General features: G+C 38.6%; 1 protein-coding gene and 1 long non-coding RNA gene across 3 annotated transcripts in view; one reads left to right on the top strand and one right to left on the bottom strand.

Annotated features, from left to right (window-relative positions):
* The first annotated feature begins 671 nt into the window (after window positions 1-671).
* LOC148221909 (uncharacterized) lies at window positions 672-12,191 on the top strand. Its single transcript, XR_015807238.1, has 3 exons — window positions 672-837; window positions 4,047-4,216; window positions 9,309-12,191. It is a non-coding gene; the product is annotated as an uncharacterized LOC148221909 (long non-coding RNA).
* A 4,082-nt stretch (window positions 12,192-16,273) lies between these two features.
* The window catches only part of CPPED1 (calcineurin like phosphoesterase domain containing 1), a 39,710-nt gene continuing 37,068 nt past the window's right edge, over window positions 16,274-18,915 (bottom strand). For both annotated transcript variants that reach the window (XM_088174437.1, XM_088174436.1), the window contains exon 4: window positions 16,274-17,516. In XM_088174437.1, the coding sequence (XP_088030563.1) occupies window positions 17,284-17,516 (233 nt within the window). In that variant the 3' untranslated portion in view covers window positions 16,274-17,283. The remainder of the gene's footprint in view (window positions 17,517-18,915) is intronic.

An 18,915-nucleotide genomic window follows, 5' to 3' on the forward strand; every position in this document is an offset into this window, starting at 1 on the left:
AGGAATGCAAATACTGCATCTATGCCATAATTAGCATGAAGACACTTAAGAAAAGTAGAAAAGGGATTTATGGTTTTGTGATATGAAAAAATTGTTCATCATTATAGACCTTCCTTGAAAGTTGTCATCTGAGTGATGTTTTTGGAGATTGCGTACTAGGAATGAAAAGAAGTACACCTCCCTTTTGTCATAAGCTTTCCTTGTGACAACAATGAATTGTCTTGCTCTGTCCTGTAGTCTGCTAAGATATCAAATTGGATTTGCTTATTCATCTGTGTGGCAGTTACACTGTGAATTGTTTCCATCCATTTCACAGAGCTATTAGTAATAACAAAGTGTTGATATGTTTAATACCACAAGACAGACTGTCTCACAGTTCCTGTTCTCAGGATGCTGTAGGGTCTGGGAGACTCTTGAAGTGTTCTTAACATTATTTCCATATTCTTTAAATGCTTTGCAAGGTTATATAAGACTTACTTGGGTATTACTGTTTTTTAAAAAAAATAATCCCATCCTCAAGAAACTTAATGTTTTCTTGCAAATTTATTTTAAGATGAAAAATTAGCTGTCTCCCTCAAGGAATTTCCTTTCAGTTAAAAAAAAAAAAAAAAGCCTTTTGATAGGCTTTTCCCCTGTGCTTGCTGGTTTACAGAAATCTGAGTAGGGCTGGTTATTTTATGAGGATTGTGTTTCATGTCTTACACTTTCCAAACTGCTTACTGTCTGGGATGGACCTTTCAGAGTTTGCATCTTGCAACGTTTTTGTGGTGAAAGTGTACTGGGAGAATATTCCTGCAAGATACATTCCTTGTATGCAACTTCAGTACATGGTCAGTGGTGAGTATGCTAAATTAATTTGGTTGCTTAGACCCACCATCTGGGGATAGTGAATCCCTGCAGTGTGGAAGAGAGGCAATAACACTCCACTGTTGGTCACTCCTCTGTCTACTCCTTGGGAGTTCTGCTGTTGATCATAACAACAATAACAGTAAAAATGCACAGAGAATCGTGTTGGGTGACTGCACCGTAGCATCCCTGTGGTCTTTGTTTTCTGTTTGTGCCGTTGAAATCTCTTTTGTCATGGCATTGCATTGGGTTTTGAATGCAAGACTCTCATGCTGCAGTGTCCCTGTGTTTATCTTCAGCATCTGCACGCAGTCCCCCTCTGCTAAGTGAACTTTTATGGGGGAAATGGCTGCACTGTTTATTGAATTCTAACTGTTGAATTTTTTCTGGAAAGCATCGTTGATTTGTAGCAGGGTTTGGCTATAGCAGCTACAGGAGCTCTGCCTCGGTGTGAGGGTAGGGAGAGAAGCATTCCTTTGGGATCGTTGTGCTACCTGCAGGCTTCCTGTTGGCCTTTTTCTCCTTTAGGGTGGAAAGGAACCACCTGCATCTCTTATGGGGTGGTCTTGGCTGCTGCAGATGGGGTGAACAGGATCTGACCTAGGAGCAATGTGTGAAAGGTGATAGAGCCTCGTGCCCAATCTTTGTGCAGACTGCTTTGCCATTTGATGAACATCCAGCCAGTCACTCTCGATAAGTACTGCTATAAGTGACCTAGAACTTTGGTTATTTTCATTTATTTTCCTTTTATAATCAGGCAGGCAGAAACATTTGCTTTGATCAGTCATCTTTCTATTTTCTTATTCCTTTACCCGCAGGTACCAGCTTTTATCATTTCCCACAGCTCTGTGCATACAAACACTATAAACAAGTAGTAAAGTGTCTGAGTCATCAGATATGGTTCCTCAGGGAGTCTTGCAGAAGAGAAGTAGATCCTGATTTTTGCTGCTGTTGCTGTGCTTATGTTAAGAGTCCCATGACACTGGCCTGGGACTCATTTATAAGGAGAAAAATTCATAATCAGATGAAGAAATCAGGAAAATCAGAATATTTGTAATCTTCTAGCAGGTCTTATGGGCATGGTAAACAACAGATACATATATAGCAGTAACTCTTTCCCATTGGGTTTTAAAGCAAAACTGGGAAATAACTGATGTCATTAACAATGACTAAATTTGCATATTCATTATATTATGCCAATGAAGAGCAGGACTGTGAATAAACCAATGTTATAAGTGGCAAGGGATGTTTTTTGGCTGGTGCCTTATGTGGAACCTTATTGCTTTGACAGTTGCTGATTTGATGCCTTCCCAAATGCTGCTTTTTCAAATAGCTTCTTCCAGGGAAGCCTCCTCAAAAAATTCCCTCCAGATTTGATAGCTCCTGCCATAACACAAATTATGTTTTGCCTCCATTTCTACACAGTGTTCTTTGTATTTGAGAGAGTATCTGAAGTCATACATGGATGAAATATGGAAACATTCAATGAAGGTCCATAAAATTTGTATAGATCATTCTTCTTCCAATCTATTTCCTAAGATAGCCTTGCAAACTTGTAATACATTTGTATTCCAGATAAAGTTTATTATTTCTATTGTCAAAAGAGAATTACTGAGCAGAGAAAAATAAAGCCAACATTAACCCCATAGAATATTACAAAAAGTACTTTCTATCTCCAGAAAGCATGGAGACAGATAAAGCACATTGGTAAGCACACTAGTGCAGGTGAAATCATATTTAACATCAATATCATATGGTCATCAGAATCTGGTGTACTGTAAATTATTAAACATAATCTTGACAGTTGCTCCCTGCAGCTTGTGGTCTTAAGGTGATAAGAGCCTTTGGTCAGAAATCCTTGGCTTGTAATAATTCTGTAATGGTGCTGGATGTGCACTGCCTGTGGCAAGGGCACTGACTTAAAAGAGATATAATGAAATCCAGGACAGAACAATGAGGAAAGAGTAATTAATATATCATAACTGAGATTTTTATGATGTGAGCTGCAATTTACATGAGGCAAATGGAGCAGGAATGGAGAGATTTGCTACAGATTTTGAGAACTGAGGCCTACCAAAGGATATGGATGCTTTGCAGTGAACTGATTTTCAAAGGTCAGCACTAATGTGACATCTCCCTGTTTCCAGACTGGCATGTTGTCCATGTGGTGTGCAAAAACTAAAATTCAGGTTGGTGTTAGGGAGTTTTAGCAGTACCCTACATGTGACTTTGTAGATGACCTGAAGCAAACAAACAAATAAATAAGAAAAAAAGCCCAGAGCTCTTTCATTTATCTTATACTATGTATATTTTTTGTTTCTGCAAAATTGATTAGAGAAGAAAGCAAGTCAGAATTTCTTAAGGTTTGTTTAAGGTGTACTCTCAGTGGAGTGTGGTTCTAGTCACTGGAACTTAATAGATATAAATTACCTTTTCCCTCGTCTTGACAAAATGAATTGGCAAACAAATTTTGTATGTCTACAAATAAGGCTTCTAGAAGATGAAATATAAAAACACATCTCTTTTTTTAATGTGTAGGTTCATGCATTCTGAACGTTTAGAACCATGGATATTCAAAAGCTGTGATCAGTAGATCAGACTGGTATTCTCTTTGAACAAGTAAGAAGGACAGGCTTTAATGATATGAATAAAAATAACTTTCTAACAAGTAGATTCTTACAAAATAACCTTGTCCTCATTTGCTACAAAGGACTTCAATCTCTGTTTCAAGTGGAATGGAATTTTGAGAGTAAAATTCCAGGTAGATGTAGATGCTGGGACATGTGTTGTTTGTGGGACATTATGTTCCAGTTTGCCAACTTAAAGACTAGCAAGAAAATGCCTGCAAAATACCGTGGCTACCCAGCCTGTGCAGCCAGGTCACTGAACTTCTAATATCACTGGATTTTCTTTAATAAAAATGGAACAATAAGTGGAACTGCAATTAGAGGGTGCCAAAGTAAGTTTTTATTTTTCATAAATATTTTATGCTGATTGTCAAGGGAAGAAGAGGTTATGTGTTCATTTCGGCTTGAGTGCATGCTGTGAGCAGGGTCTGGGTAGATGACATCCAGAGGTCCCTTTCAAAATACAATTTTCTCTGTTTCAGTGCCTGATAGATTAACAAGAGTGTCTGTATGTATGACAAGTGTGTCTGTATGTATGAAACAAAGTGAAATAATTTTCTTTTATCTTTGCAGACAACAATATGCACAAGTAGGGATATTGCAGGAACGTTTTGTTGCCTCCAGAACACTTCTGCACTTGCACAGTGATGTATGGGAACTCTTTTCTGTGGCAGAACAGTTCATGGAGGCCCAGAGGAGACACACGTAGGCCATGCCCCTTGGTACAGTTCCCAACACCTCTGGTGAGTTTGCTGACTTTCATTCCTTGGTTCCTTTAGCCTTCTCAGGATATTCCCAGGCCATCAGCTGTTTAACAGAGCACATTATTGACATTCATCTGCTTTGTTACTCCTTCACCATGAAAGACAGTCCTGGGCACTTCTGCTCAACTTGCTGATGGGCTTTTCTAAACCCTTCCCTTGGGAGCTGATGTCCATTACAATCCTTGCTTACAGAAGGACTTGTCACCAGAGCATGTCAGTCTGGAATCAAAGTTTTGGGATCACTTATCCTGGACTGGAATGTTCATCTTGGAGCCTGAAAGTCTTAGGATTTATTTTAGTTTGTTTCTATTGAAATTCAGCGAAATGAAGTGGCTCTACTTATTTGAGACTTGCATGCATATGAATATGCTACCAAATAGCAATGTGAATGACAGTATAACCTGCTGCCATGTGACATAGTTTAGAGGTAGTATATGAATATGAAATTATTTCAATGATCTAAAGTTTCTTCTTTTTCCCAGCATGTCAATAAGTAGAAGTATTACATATGCTTAGAGGTCTAATGTGATTATGTCTCCACAGGATACCAGGATTTAATGTGCTGCACAGAAACTTTAATATATAGTATTATGCTCTTGCTTATTGTATTTGAAATCACTATTGGGTTGAAAACTTGATCTGACTCTAAAAAGAACATATATTTAATTTTTATTTTAAAAAGAGAAAAGTGTTCATTGATCATCCTGAAAGAGGTATCACAGTCAATGAGGCACATTGTAGAAGCATAATTAGTCAGATGATGATCTGGCATGTGCAGGAAGAATCTAACAAATTTATCAGTGTGTCTGAAGCAAGTTAATTTGGCTGCCTTAATCTATGTTCCATATATTTTTTATGACAAAGAGAGTAACCCAGTTTAATTTTAATGTTCAAAAAGTCAAGAGAAATTGTGATTAGTTAAAATTAGGAATAGTTCAAATCAGTGAAATAATATCAAAACAGGACCCTGAAACATTATTGTAGCCTCATTTTTCCAGAATCTAAAGTAGTAAAAACTCCCAGTAATTCTGTAATTTAGTTATGATCGTAAGTACTGTTTATGTTGGATTAGAAGTGGAGTTTCAGATTAATATTTCTTACTGCATCCCTTAGGCTGCTTCCTTTTTTTCAATATTCAGTTCTGATAGCCCTGTATGCTCACAGTTCTTGTATATACAAAGGAGAAAGCTATTTGGAGGGCAATGGTTAGGTTCATCCTAATGGATGGTTGTCAAAATGACTTTTCCCCGAGATCTTGGCCTGTAATTCTCAGTGAACTCAGTGATACTACAGGTCAGTCTATTCAGATGAAAACCCCAGTGTTTAAACATGGGCATTTGAAAGCAGAAATGTATAAATATTTTTGAAATATTTAAGTGTCTAAGCCAGCATTTACTTTCAGAAGTGTCACCTTTCATATGCAGATCTGTTTTCTTCTCTCCTTGCAAAGTGAAAATAACCAATCTTAAATAACTGCAGATACAATGTAGGACTTAAGTAAGTATAATCAGCAGACAAAATAACTTGTAGTTACTTCGATTCTGTTCCTTTGCTCCACAGCACAACGTGGTTATTGCAGTTCCTGACCATCTGAAAGCCGTGATTCTGAGCCTGTGCAGCTCTCTTGCACCTTTCACTGGAGCACTGAGGCTGCTGGAGCTTTCCAAGCCTGGCTCAGGCTGGCAGCTGTGTCAGGACGTGGAGTTCAGTAGCTCAGTCTTCCATGTTCCATAACATCCTCACTGTTTGCCAGGACTTTTCTCTGCTTTGACTGAAGAACTTAAACAGGATGGAATCACAGAGACTGGGAGGGATGTTTGATGTTTAGTTGACTTTGAAAACCTGGTCTGTTTTTGACTGCGGCAGCATGAAGAAAATCAAGCATTTGTCACCAAATTTTTTAAAAATAATTGTAAAAATATCTGGCAAATCTCCCTAAGGCAGGCAACCCTCTCCTGCCACTGGTCATCCCCAGATCTGCTACTAGGTAATTCATGTAGAGGACTAAAAGTGAGGATACTCTGTTTGTGTGTTTGAGAAATGCTACAACAGACACAGAGCTTGAAAAAAGTTTACTGGAAGTGTTCTGGACCAGCCAAAGGTTCTGCTGTCCTTTCTGAAACCACACATACACACTGTCCTCCAGAGGTGCTGCCCTATTTTCTCTCTTCAGCCCTCAGATGGATGGAATTTGGGGAGACTGAGAGTACATTTGCTGTTGGCACAGAAATAAATGTCAGGCTACAAATTCTTCCATTCTATTTAAGAAAACCTATTTTTCACCACAATGGTGGAAAAGCTTGTGCAATTCCTCTTGTATGACTGAGATGTATTCTGTAACATAGAAATGTTAATGCTTCCTGCTGCTTTTAAAATCTGTGCCTTATTTTAACTGTAGGTTTCAGTCTTTTGAACAAATGCTTTATTTTTTTTTCAACTCGCTCGATCACTCAGATTTCTTTAGTTGTGTTATACCACCTGGAATGGAAAGAAAAGGAAATGTTGACTGAAAACTGCTGTCTGCTAGAGGTGAATTATCAGATCAACGTTTCTTGAGACAAAGTTTGGAAAGAGCTTCATAAAGATTTTTATAATTTGTAGCTCACTGCCAAGTTTAATCGGTAATGGTGTGAAGGCTTTCAGCTGGGCCTGTCTGTAAAGGTCATGGTAGCTGAACTCCAGGTGTCCCTGGAGTGTGTTGGGCTGCATGGCAGTGCTGAAGAGGCTGGCTGTGCCTTAAGGCACACTCTGGTATGGTTTTAAAAAGTGCATGTGTTGAACACAGATATGAAAAGGCCTTTTTATTCATGTTTTCTCCCTCCATGTGCACACATTTTCAAAAGAAATCTCCACTGCTCTTCGGACAGAGAGTGCTCTGTGCTGCTGGCAGTGCCATCAGGAGCCCTGATCAGCCTCACACTTACAATCCAGGCAGCTGATCAATGTGCTTTATCAACTGCTTTCAGCTCTGCCTTCTGCCAACTTCTCTCAAGGGCAGGGACTCCTTTGTCTTTCAGGAGTTCAGCCTGTCACCTCAATAGATCATCTCTCTGCAGCAGAAGGCAGTAGGGCATCTGTACTTTTTTCATATCTCAAAGTAGTATTTTGCTTGCTTTCTCCCAGTTTCCCTTTAAACAGCATCATCCAGCAGAAAGTGGAAAACCTGCTGCTGAGAGTGCAGTCAAAGGCATGTGATGAGTGCAACAGCAGCTGGAAGCATCCCTCATTGGCTCTCATCCCTCACTGGTGTTTCTCTAACTCAGTGCAGTTCAGTGTAAAGATGAGGGGGAGTTGTAATTATGCATTTTCTGAACATAACATAAGATCATTGACAGCTAATCAGAAATTTCCAAACTTGTTCAGCAAAGACACTTTGTAACCAAATGCAAACTTCAAATTTTCACCTTTATATCAAACCGTATGCAGATTCTGTTTTCAGTGGCCTTTAATGAAAAACACACCACCACTTCAGAGGATTTGAAATGCTGACTAGTTCTCTCTTGCTCTAATTCCTTTAGAGTAAGCACAGGAGCTTTTAGAGAAGGTTCAACAATTTAATTCACTAATTAGACCTATATACATAAATATGTTCCTAGCATTTGATTTGCCTTAGTTCGAAGTAGTAAAGTTCCAATTCAGAAGCAGGGTAAGGAAATACAATTTACTTCCACATGTTTTGTTTGGGGCTAAATATTAGGTAATAAATTTCCCAGCACCTTTGCTACTTTTACAAAGTGCCTGATGAAATTTAATGTCCAGGAGCAGAGATGATGACAGGCTGACATTTCTGAGAACAGCCTTTCCAAATAGTTTGATACTAGGTCAAGTAATGAAATTAGGATATTTTGGAGGATTATGAAGATTTTAATTTCCTTCTCCTTTGATGTCACTTAGAAAGGGGCTAACAACTCCAGCACATCAAAATGTTTTTGAATAATGTTTCTGAAGGCTTTTTGAGTCTTAATTTGAGTGAAATTTGGTTCTGCTTTGCAAAGGCTGTAAGACTATTCAAACACATAAGGCTTTTTTACTAAAAAGCTTTCTTTGCTAAATAGTTATTTTTATCAAGACTTTTAATGCATTAAAATGCATTAGTCACATGTCTTGTTCAGTACTCAACACTGAAATATTACCTGCTCAGGGCTGAGGTGATAAAAAAGTGTAATGCACATATTCAGTAGTACATTAGTTGCTGTCATGGTACCAGTTTTCAGGCAGAGCTCAGTCAAGGAAAATTCTGTTTGAGGAAAAAATCTACCTGTTTATCCTTTTTTCTTCTTGCTTCTTTATTAAGCCTGAATGTGGAGAGCCAGCTGGACAATTTCCCTGTCTATTTCTGATCCTAGGTGTTAATTTAAAATAATTGTATTGAATTTAAGTTGTGATAATTAGTGTCTGGATTCACAAGAGTCTCCTGGAAACTCAGCTTATCCTGTTCACTCCATGACACTTCAGTGTCTCACCCCATAAGAAACCCTGTGCACAGTTGGAGGCCGTTTCTGCAGTGAAACCACTGGACATAATTTAGTTTTCTGGTAGTATTAAAGTAATGAGTCAAAGATGAGCATAAATGTTGAAGAAAAGGTACTGTGAGTTCCCCAGCTGAGAAATAAATGGTGCTGATGGATGTGCTCTATATTTGCAAGGGTTTTATTGTGTTGAAGAATGCAGTTTCTAAGTTGTTGTTTTTGTTTTAGCTTGACTGTTCTTGTTAACTGAAAGGTTTCACAATGAAGCCATCTTTCACCCCTGACCTGGCAAACATGGATGTTTTTAAGAAAATGAGTCATTACAATTTCTTCAGGTGATCTCTTTCCTATGGTCATGTATGAGGCCACTGCAGTATTTTCCTGCAAAGCAGCAGCTCATGTCTACAGCCCCTGATGGGTTGATGGGTCAGAATAATAAAGATGTCATTGCATTCACCCTTGCATTCAGCATAATAATTAAAAACCCTCAAGTTTTGGACTTTTTAAAGTGAGCAACATTTGGAAATATTTTGCTTAAATGTTTAGAGGTACTTCTACAAACACATTCCTTGTTGCACTAATATAGAAACTTCTTGTAATAGAGTTGCAGTTTCTAGCATTGATACAAGGAAGAAAAAGAGAAATATTTGAGAACAAAGCTACAAAACTGGATTGAGACACCCCAAAAACAGGTAAATAAGATATATCCTTATACAATATAAGTATATTGCAGCAATTCATGTTCTACTTATTTAATGTATATAAAGAACTTCAAAAGAAAACTGAAAACTTTAAGCAAACTGTAAGTTCAGAAGGTAAGTAATAAACCTTATTATTAATTATTATGCTAAGGATTTGTATGCTTAATGACACTTCTAGAACTATCACGATACAGTCCTAATTATATTCTATATTTTTCAGGGTAAGAAGTGATTTATTTATCTTAAAATATATTCAATTAAAAATTCATTAAAATTAAAAATTCATCAGATTTGTCGAATAATTCCCTTTATGTTTCTTATTTCGTAATAGGCATAATATTCACCAGTTAGTCTGTGGTGTGTTGGAAGTATTAGTGCTACTACTGAGAGTGAACTATGAACTGGATCATTTTTTAATACTATGCTGAAAAATTCTGAGTGTTGCCATCAAGCTTCAGTTTGATCTCTGTCTCATTAACAGACCTTACTTAAGATGTCATTCATTCAGAGTTCATGGGAGGAATAATTAAATATCCTTTGTGCAGTGGTAGTTGAAACAGTAGAAACCACAAGTGAGCTGAGTGGAAAGATCAGTAAGAATTTACAGCATACCTGGGAGATGAAGGCTTGCACTGAATGTGTGCCTGAAGCTCTGAGCTTTGCTCATCTCTGAGACAGTGAGTGACAAGAGCCAGAGAAGAATGAGAGAAGTCACCAGTAGTTATGAAAGGATTATCTCCCCAGGAGAAATGGGGAATCTTTCCACTGTTAATAGACAATTTTACTGCAAAGAAATACTTGGATTGAACAGTTTCTCACACTGAAGGACCAAACTAATTCCAATACTGGCTTGAACTTTATTTAAAAATCAAGAGGTCAACTCCTGTGGCCACGGTTAAGGGAGATTTGGTTGCAGAGCTGGAGTCTGAGCCTCTGTCAGATCTCTGGGTGTGTCTTAACTAAGTTGTCTGGTTCACAGCCAAATAGTTTTTCTGCTCAGCCTCTGCCAGGCTATGTCCTAATTTCAAAACAATATCTTCACTACATTTCAGTCCCCAAGGGCAGTAGCTACACCAGATTTAATTAAAACTGGGAATGCTAATCAGCAGGTCCTCCTGTAACTGAGAGATTTCTCACTGTCCCAGAGTTAAGTGGCTTTTGCCTCCTAGCATTGTGGGAAGCACTGAAATAATGCTCCTGGGTGACAGATCTCCGAGTGTGCAGTGCCAACATTCCTTACCTGAAACTTGGAACAGCAGCAGGTTCATTCAGGGACAGTTTGCCTTCAGATACAGCAGTGGAGAGGTCACATAATTGAATTCTGTAACAAATCCCCTTTCTACATTTGCAAATCATAAAACAACATCCAAGACTTTTACTAATGAGCATGGGTACGGAAATTGAAAGAACCTCGAGTAACTTAATGCCCTTCTCTGCACTGAACTAGATGGCAATTAGACATTATTGCAGATTTCTGTTCGAGGCTCAGAGACCTTGATTAGCCAGACTGCCTAACCAGGGCAGGCACCTCTGGCCCCTGTGATCTGTGCAACTGGATTTTCTTCCCAGGGTGTGCACTATAGGAGCACAGGTGGAAGCAGAAGCACATTCAGAAGCAGGAAATGGCCTGAAGTTCAGCGTTGCAACTAATCATTTAAATCAACAAGGTGAACAATTATTTACTTTGCTGCTTTAAAGAAAGAGGGGGGAATGAGGAAGGAGGAATAGAGTGGAAATAGTAAGCAATAAATGTACATGCTTAAATTTTCACTGCTGTAGTGTTGTGTAAGAGTACAGAAATTTCATGGGTTTTACTTTACTTCCACAGCAAGTTTTGTGTTTGTATTTAATTTCTGGGAAGCCAAAGGCAAAGCAAAGCAATTAACATGTTGAAGACTTAAAAATAAACTTCAGAAGCTTCAAGTAAAATACCTTTAGCTGATTAGTGTTACAATGCATCATTAATGAGAAATAAATGAGGATTGCATTGTTTCTTAGGATAAGGCGAGTTGTTAGATATCTGCATTGATAATACAGGGCTTAGAAATAATCTGTGAGCTACTTTTCTAGAAGAAAAATAGGAAACTTCTACATGGCCTAGTGCACAGATAAGAAAAACAGTGAAACAAATACATTTGTACAACTTTTTCCATAAAAAGCTTATTGCAAGGTGAATTTTAACATAGTCCTGTCACTCATTGGATCGTTTAGACTCACCCCTCGATATGTATCTATGTTTCTCTATTTTTGTTCAACTGATAGTTTTTCTTGAACTCTGATTTTACTACAAACTAATTAATATAAAAAGTGCAGGCTCTAAAATGTAGAATTAATTTTGAATGACCCTAATATAATATACTACCTTCTCTTGCACCCACAGCAAACAAAATTCTATGGAAAACAAGGCTCAGGAAAAGACTACAAAATATTTCTTTACAGTTATCCTGTCATGGCTGTGTACCAAATAAAGGGGATATGAAAAGTGCTTTGATTGGGAAGATTGGCAGCATCTATGTTTTTAAATGAAATGATTTTTAAATATGCATGAATTTATTGTCTTGGTTAAGTTGTTGCACAGTAAAAAGGAATGCTGTTCTCTGAACAATAATTGGTCTGTCTCAGCTCTCAAATTGGGTCACAGTGAACAGACAGAATGCTCTGGTATTTCTCTTTTACCTTGCTTTCTTGGAAAAGTGATTGAAACTGTAATCATTACTGTGTTGAGGCAGTGTACTGATAAAAACCAGCGTTTTTCATGAATGATAGATCCTCTTCTTTTGTCCTGTTTTTGATTTGTCCTGTTCCTGTTTTGTATTGTAGAACACTTTAAAGAACAACGCAGGCATCTACAGTCTCAACAAAATATGCTGAAATGCACTGAATGAGTACAGCAATCCCAGTTATTGCTGGAGTTTATTTTTGGTAATAAACACTTCACCTTCTGTATGGGACTGTGGTAGAATGAAATAAATTTGAATCATTAATATTACATCATTTTACAGTCATCATATTCCTAAATATGCCAAACAACATTCTAAATATCCCCAAAAAGGACTGAGGCTGGGGTGGAGGTGACAATACTGTTCTACAAAGCTCACGTGCTACCTCACTTCTCTCCAGTTATATCTGCAATTGCTCCAACAATTGCACGGGTTGGGAAGAGCTTTGTAGAAGGTTGTAGCTATTACCTTGTGAGCCAGAGCAGGAATGCTGTGATCAGCCAGGCCTTTATACTGGGATATGTGCACACTGAAAAAGGTTCCATGGGATCTCTGAAGGATCCTCTGCCTGGTGTGAATGCAGTGACCAGCAGGCCATCGGGGAACCTTCCTCCATGGGACACAAAATGTGTGATCTTAACAATACTATGCACTGTATTTATGTTTTTGGTAACAGTGAAAAGGCATTGATGTTGAATTGCTGTATCTGCACAGGCAGAGGAGTGAACACCCTGCAGGAGTGTCCCCTTGTCCTCCACAGTGTCAGGAGAGGATGGTGCCAGCTCCAGCCAAGGAGGGGAGCCAGTAGCTTTTGATGGGTTGTTTCCCACTCCTGTTTAATTTCTCACCCATCTTCATCTTCTGATTTCATGGGGTGACAGCTCAGGCCCTGACCTCTTGCCTTCTGCCCCAAGCAAACTCCAGAGTTACTTTAGGAATCCTGGGAAGTGAATCCCACGGATTAGCTTCAGTCCCTGTGACTTGTGCACTGGCTGCAGGACAGAATGAATCTCCTGCTGCAGTTACCCGTCTCCAGCTACAGCCTCTGGTTGGCCAGAGTGGGAAAGCAGCTTCTACAGAACTGAAGCTAAGTAAGGTGGCCCTACCTTCTCCTCACTGGCTAAGACAGAGCAAGACTTAGAATAAATAAAAGAGTGAGACTAAAGTTCAGCTCAGGCTTTGTAAAAAAGTGACAGGAAATGAATTGTCTTTGTGCTGTGTTCTTTCAGCAGCCTCAGCTTCAGTACTTGCAGGGTACTGCAAGAACCACATTCTGCTGTGGTAGTTTTATCTTTGTCTCACATGGATCCAAATACAGTCCACTGGTGTCCTACCTGGAGAGCTGGTGACACGACTGAGGGAATCCCTGCACAGGCAGGCTGCCTTGTGTAGGGCTGTGCATCTTGGTTTCTTAGAGCAGTATGAGCTACCTTTCTGTATTGCTGTGTCTTTTTTATATGGAAGAAGGTGAGAAAGATTTGAATACAGATAATGCCATTACCAGTTAATTTAAAAGGCCAAATTGTGGTTTTTAACAATGCTAGACCTTTCTAAGCAATGTTTGAGAAAGATAAGGATATATTTTGAAGATGGATGTTTCAATTTCTGGCTGCCCAAAAGTGACATAACAACATTATAAATTTAAATAGGATGAGGCTTTAATGGGTCTCCTAGAGGAAAAAAAAAGGCATTTATTAGTAGAAATGTACTAAACTATCTGCATTTGACAAAGTGCTAATGGAGAAAAATTACTTCTAGAGAAACAAATAAAAATGTCAATTAAAAAAAAGTAATGGCTCTCTGAGCTGTGGGTTGTGGTTTTGTAGTTTTGTTTTTTTTTCCTGAAGAGAAGTGCTGGATATGTTTTTCACACTGCCTGAAAAGCTTTTGATTTGTCTGTGTTGCCTTAGTTCTGTGAATGTTGGGGTTTTTCTGAGGATGCCCCTTCTGTATCTGCTGCTGCACAGTTGTATTTCACTTAGGCTGGAAGCTAGTTTAATATGCTGGTCTAATGCTTTTTCTCTATTATAAGTTTTGTTTTTGCACTTTATTTAGGGAGCATTTTCCAATGAAGTGTCCACAAGCACAGTCCCTGCAGCCTAAACCACCTGGCTTTGCACTTCCACACGTGCCATGTGATGTCTCCTATGTCAGCAGAGACACTCCTGATAACTGCATAGTATTTGTGAAATGGAAATTCTCTATTTACAATTTTCTGATGCCAATCAGCTTTTTTCCCTGGTATCCTGAGGTGCCAGGTAATGTCAGGGTTTGCTTGGCAGGCACACTGGGAACTGCTGGGTGTGTGAAGGTTGCCCTTGCTCCAAAGGATATTGCTGAGTTCAGCTGGAATCTGCACAGAAAGGCTCAGGGAGGGCATGGAGTGACACACACACTCACTTGTGCCACGACACACAGGGGGAGCTGAGCCCTTCGAAGCAGTGAAATGTTTAGGTTTTACTGCTGCTGTTGGATTTGCTTATGTTAGATGTGCCTTCAATTATTTGTCTCACAGCAGAATAAAACCAGCTATCTGAGGATAATGTCTGGAAAAACAAGACACCAGGAACCAAGTTGCTGAGGTAAGAAAGGAATCATTGAGCAGTGACCATGGCACAGGCTGTCTGCAAATAGGGGTGCCAGGGGAGACTTTATTTCTGCCAGTATAAAATGTGATTAAGTTTTAATGAGACATCAAGTGTTTCATTCCTGTCTCTAATCTCCAGGAGCTGAATACTGCAGCCCTATAAAAATATTACCCCTATTAAAACCTGCAAGATGAGATGCTGGACCCAAATGCACTAAAGGCAAGCAGTAGGCAGAGTGTACACACATCCTAACGACTTTTTGGGAAGGTTCAGAAATTGTTTTTAAATTTGTTTCTTACACTGAAGCTGGAAAACCAGGATTTCTCACAAAGACTTTGCTTTCAGTCCTTTGCCTCATGTTCATAGGTCTCCCCATCATTCTGTACTTAATTATGTAATATTTGGTTACCTTCACAGGTTGCTCTGGTGTTCTAATGTGAATTTTCCCCATTTAATAAGAGTCATTGAGGTTTATCTCATCCTTTTAGCAGCCTAAGAGAAACCAAAATGAACTGTGGTCACTTGATGTTTTTTAATCTCAGCCCAGCCTCTTGAGCCCACAGCAACACAAGGACTCCCTTGCTCTCTTGTTTCATCAGCACTTTGAACTGTTAGTGACATCTTGTTTAAAGGCAGTCATATGCTGACACTGACAGAGAGTCACAAGTAACAACCCTGCTGGGGGTACCAAAATTATGTCCTCAGCATCCAAATATGTTGTTTTAAATTATAATTAACTTATCCATGGGTGAATTGTTTCACAATTTAACGTATTTTATTTTTCTTGACATAAACAAGATGAGGCATAGTGACAGCAAGGACTCTGCCATTTCCAATTAGTTAAAACATCAGTATTAATTCTACATTAGCTAATTACACTGAGAAAAGTGGGGAAACACAATTTGTCATTTATACTGGTAAAAAACCCCACATTCTCAGCTTATTTTTGTAACTTTTTACTACATACAGGAATGTCCAGCCACAAACTATGGTTAAATATCTTTCCCATGATTGTATTATATGGCTGTAAAATATTGTCTCATTTTCCACATTTTACTGAAAATGAGACTGTGAAAACATTCAGCTAAGCAAAGGCAACTGGAGAATAAAAGCAAAATCACTTCCTTTCTCTCTGAATCCAACATTACCTCTGCTCAAGCTGCTGCCATGGGGCTGCAGTCCCCAGGTGGCCCTGTCCAGCTGCAGGTACAGCCACTCCACTGCTGCAAGGCAATGCTACAGAGGAGATTTTACAGTCTCAGCAGTTCCACAAATCAGGCTTGAAGGAGACTCCTTGATAAACTGTTGTGACTAAAATGTAATTAAACTGACTCTTCAGCACAGCATTTCATACCTCTCACCATATTTAAATACCTGTAATACCCTCTAGGGAACACTGTTGTATGTAAGTACATACATAAAACATGATAGAATGCATTAATGATGCTCACTGTGCTCCTCCCTCTTCAGGTGCCAAAGCTGCACCAGCTCCAATTCCAGATAACCCATGGTATGGATTGGAATGTGTTCAACTAGACACTTAAAACTCCAACAGGTATGAGTTAATTACACGAAGACTTTATTTGCCACAAATTACATACACTTAGTAAAAAAAAGAGGTGGATTGCAGCATGTAAACTATTTTATAAATTTGTTTTCAAAGACCTATTGCAGTGAAGAAAACATACTGTTTAGGGTTTTCAATATTCTGTAGTATTCTGTACTGTCTTACAGTAAGGCACTCTACATTGCATTTGGAAATCAAAGCTCTCTGCTTGTCTAGGAATCAACAAAGTGACTTCTGATTATTCTGTACAGAATTATTCCAATTTCTGTAGCTAGATCCAAGACATATGCTAATTGAATGGTAGTGAAATTTCAAAATGGAAATAGTTGTTTCACCTTTCATTTCTGTCAGTGACATTTATACCAGCCTCATTTACAGACTTTTCATTATATAAAACTATATAATGGAAACTATAAAACTATATAACATTATATAAAACTTTATAACAGATATAACAGAAACCCAAGCTGTGACTGCAAACCAGAATGTGTCTGCTCTCCTATTGCTCCTGGCTCTGAAGAACTAAGAAAATAAAGTGTGGGAAATGGGAGAAAGTGTGACACCAAGGTAACAGACTATCATCCAAAAACTGCTAAAAGTCAGCAGAAGTCTGACGATTTCAAATTTTTTGAGATTTGTTTCTGCCCTATTCATTGTCCAGGAGGCAACAGAAATTACTAAATTTATTGATTCTGAAATACCCTCTCAAGTTAAAGGGTTATACAGACACCAGTTTCTCTGTAATAAGGAAGAATTATCTAGGAGCAAAGCAGAAACTCCCCGAGCTGTGCTCTTCAATGACACCACAGCAGCTCTGCTCTCCCATATTCCTCATAGGTCTCATCCTCAAAAGGAAAAGTGCTGTCAACAACTTCCTTGTTATTTAGGACAGCAAACTGAGAGCTGTTCTGGGACACTGCAGTCAGAAATACTTCTGCTTGGGGAAACTTTATAAAACTGTTTATATTTATCTAATATGGAAAAACATCTTTTGGCACAGCCTACTTTTGCTTAGCAAGCATATCCAGCAGCTCCTTCTCTATGCCGTGGCTGCCCAGTTCAGTTAAGCTGTAGTATCTGTGCACCACCTTCTCCTCTGTCACAACCACCACTCGAAGGCCATGTGTATCCTGTCCCAGCTGACATCCTATGGCTGATGACACCACCATTTCCAGGCCTTTGTAGGACCCTCCAGCATTCCTATGGTAATGCCCAGAAAATACAGCTGTAATGCCTGTTAGGGAAAAAAACAACATATGTATTTATTTAGTTAGCACCTTACAGGTGTCACATTTACCTTCACTCTTTAATGGCTCATTGATCATAAAGTTAAAACTAAACTATTTACCCAAACTTGCATTTCAAACAAACCAGTAGTAAACAGTAGTAAAATATTCTAGCAGTAATAAATAATTAAACAAACTTTATTGTGCTCCACCAGCTGTGTTTAGGGTTACTGGACTCTGAGCTCTTTATGCCCACTGCAAGGTGTGTTTGTTGTGTCCCCACTCCTTTGCCTAGAAAGAAGGGACAGTCCAGAAGCAGCAGATTAAAATGAGGTATCTGCCTAGAGAATGATGGGACTGAAACACAGGTTGAAAGGCCAAGAGAGCAGAGCTGTATTTGTCCATTAGTGTGAAGAAAATTTCCTAACGGTAGCTTAAACCTGTACACCCAAGGCCAGTGACCTTAAAAAAATAAAAGGGGCAAGACGAACAAAAAACATATATGAGAAGATAAGTAGTAGTCATTTCACAAGGCATTGAGGGCATCACAGATGGCACAGAGCCAGGTACATCAAAGAAATCTAATAAAGCAGAAGAGGTTGTGAGTTTTAAGAAGAGGGGGAAAAAAGAGGAGCAGCCAGGAAAGGAAAGGTTGACACCCACAAGAGTCAGGCTTGGAATGGCATGAATTAACATTTATCAGGTATAAGGACAAACAAGGCAGGTTGACTCTGATCCCCTCTCTATTTTTAATGACTTAAGGTTGTTCTGGTTGTTTTTTTTTTTTTTTTAATAGATTACTTATATTTTGGACTTTTATGGAGTAAATAATATGGAGTTTTTACAGAAATTTCGAAACAATTTGAAATTAATTATGTAATCCTCACCTCCAAATCAGTAATTTCTACTTTTTGCTTCTGCTTTCTTCCAAACATAAACAATTGGGTAGAAGCTGTCCTCATTACTCTGAATGGCCTTTTTGATTGTCTTTACAAGTCAGATTCATGCTGCCACATAGATTATCTTCCCCTCCCAATATTTGATAAATTTTAACAAAATGTTTTTATTGGTACAAAATGATTAAACCTCCTTGAGTCTGAGTTAAAAAAAAAAGGTCATCTTTTTGCTAAGTACTTCTCTTTCCTGTCAAAGTTTGCAAACTTCACAGGAGAGTTGAGAATGCAGCTTCCTCCCCAGTGCTCTGCCCTAGACAAAGCTTTTCATTCACAGTTTATTCCACCCTCCTTTCCCATTCAGCCTTTCCATGCTCTGGCCATAGGTACAGCTGAGCACCACACTGAGCAGCATTCAGAGTTTAGTATAAAAATATTCATCAGTTTTCTTGCTAATTTAAGGTAGTGCATGTTTTATTTTGAATGGAAACGTGGAATTAGTTGAAATAGCTAA

This window comes from Sturnus vulgaris, chromosome 16, assembly GCF_052056855.1.
Source record: "Sturnus vulgaris isolate bStuVul1 chromosome 16, bStuVul1.hap1, whole genome shotgun sequence".
NCBI lineage: Eukaryota > Metazoa > Chordata > Aves > Passeriformes > Sturnidae > Sturnus > Sturnus vulgaris.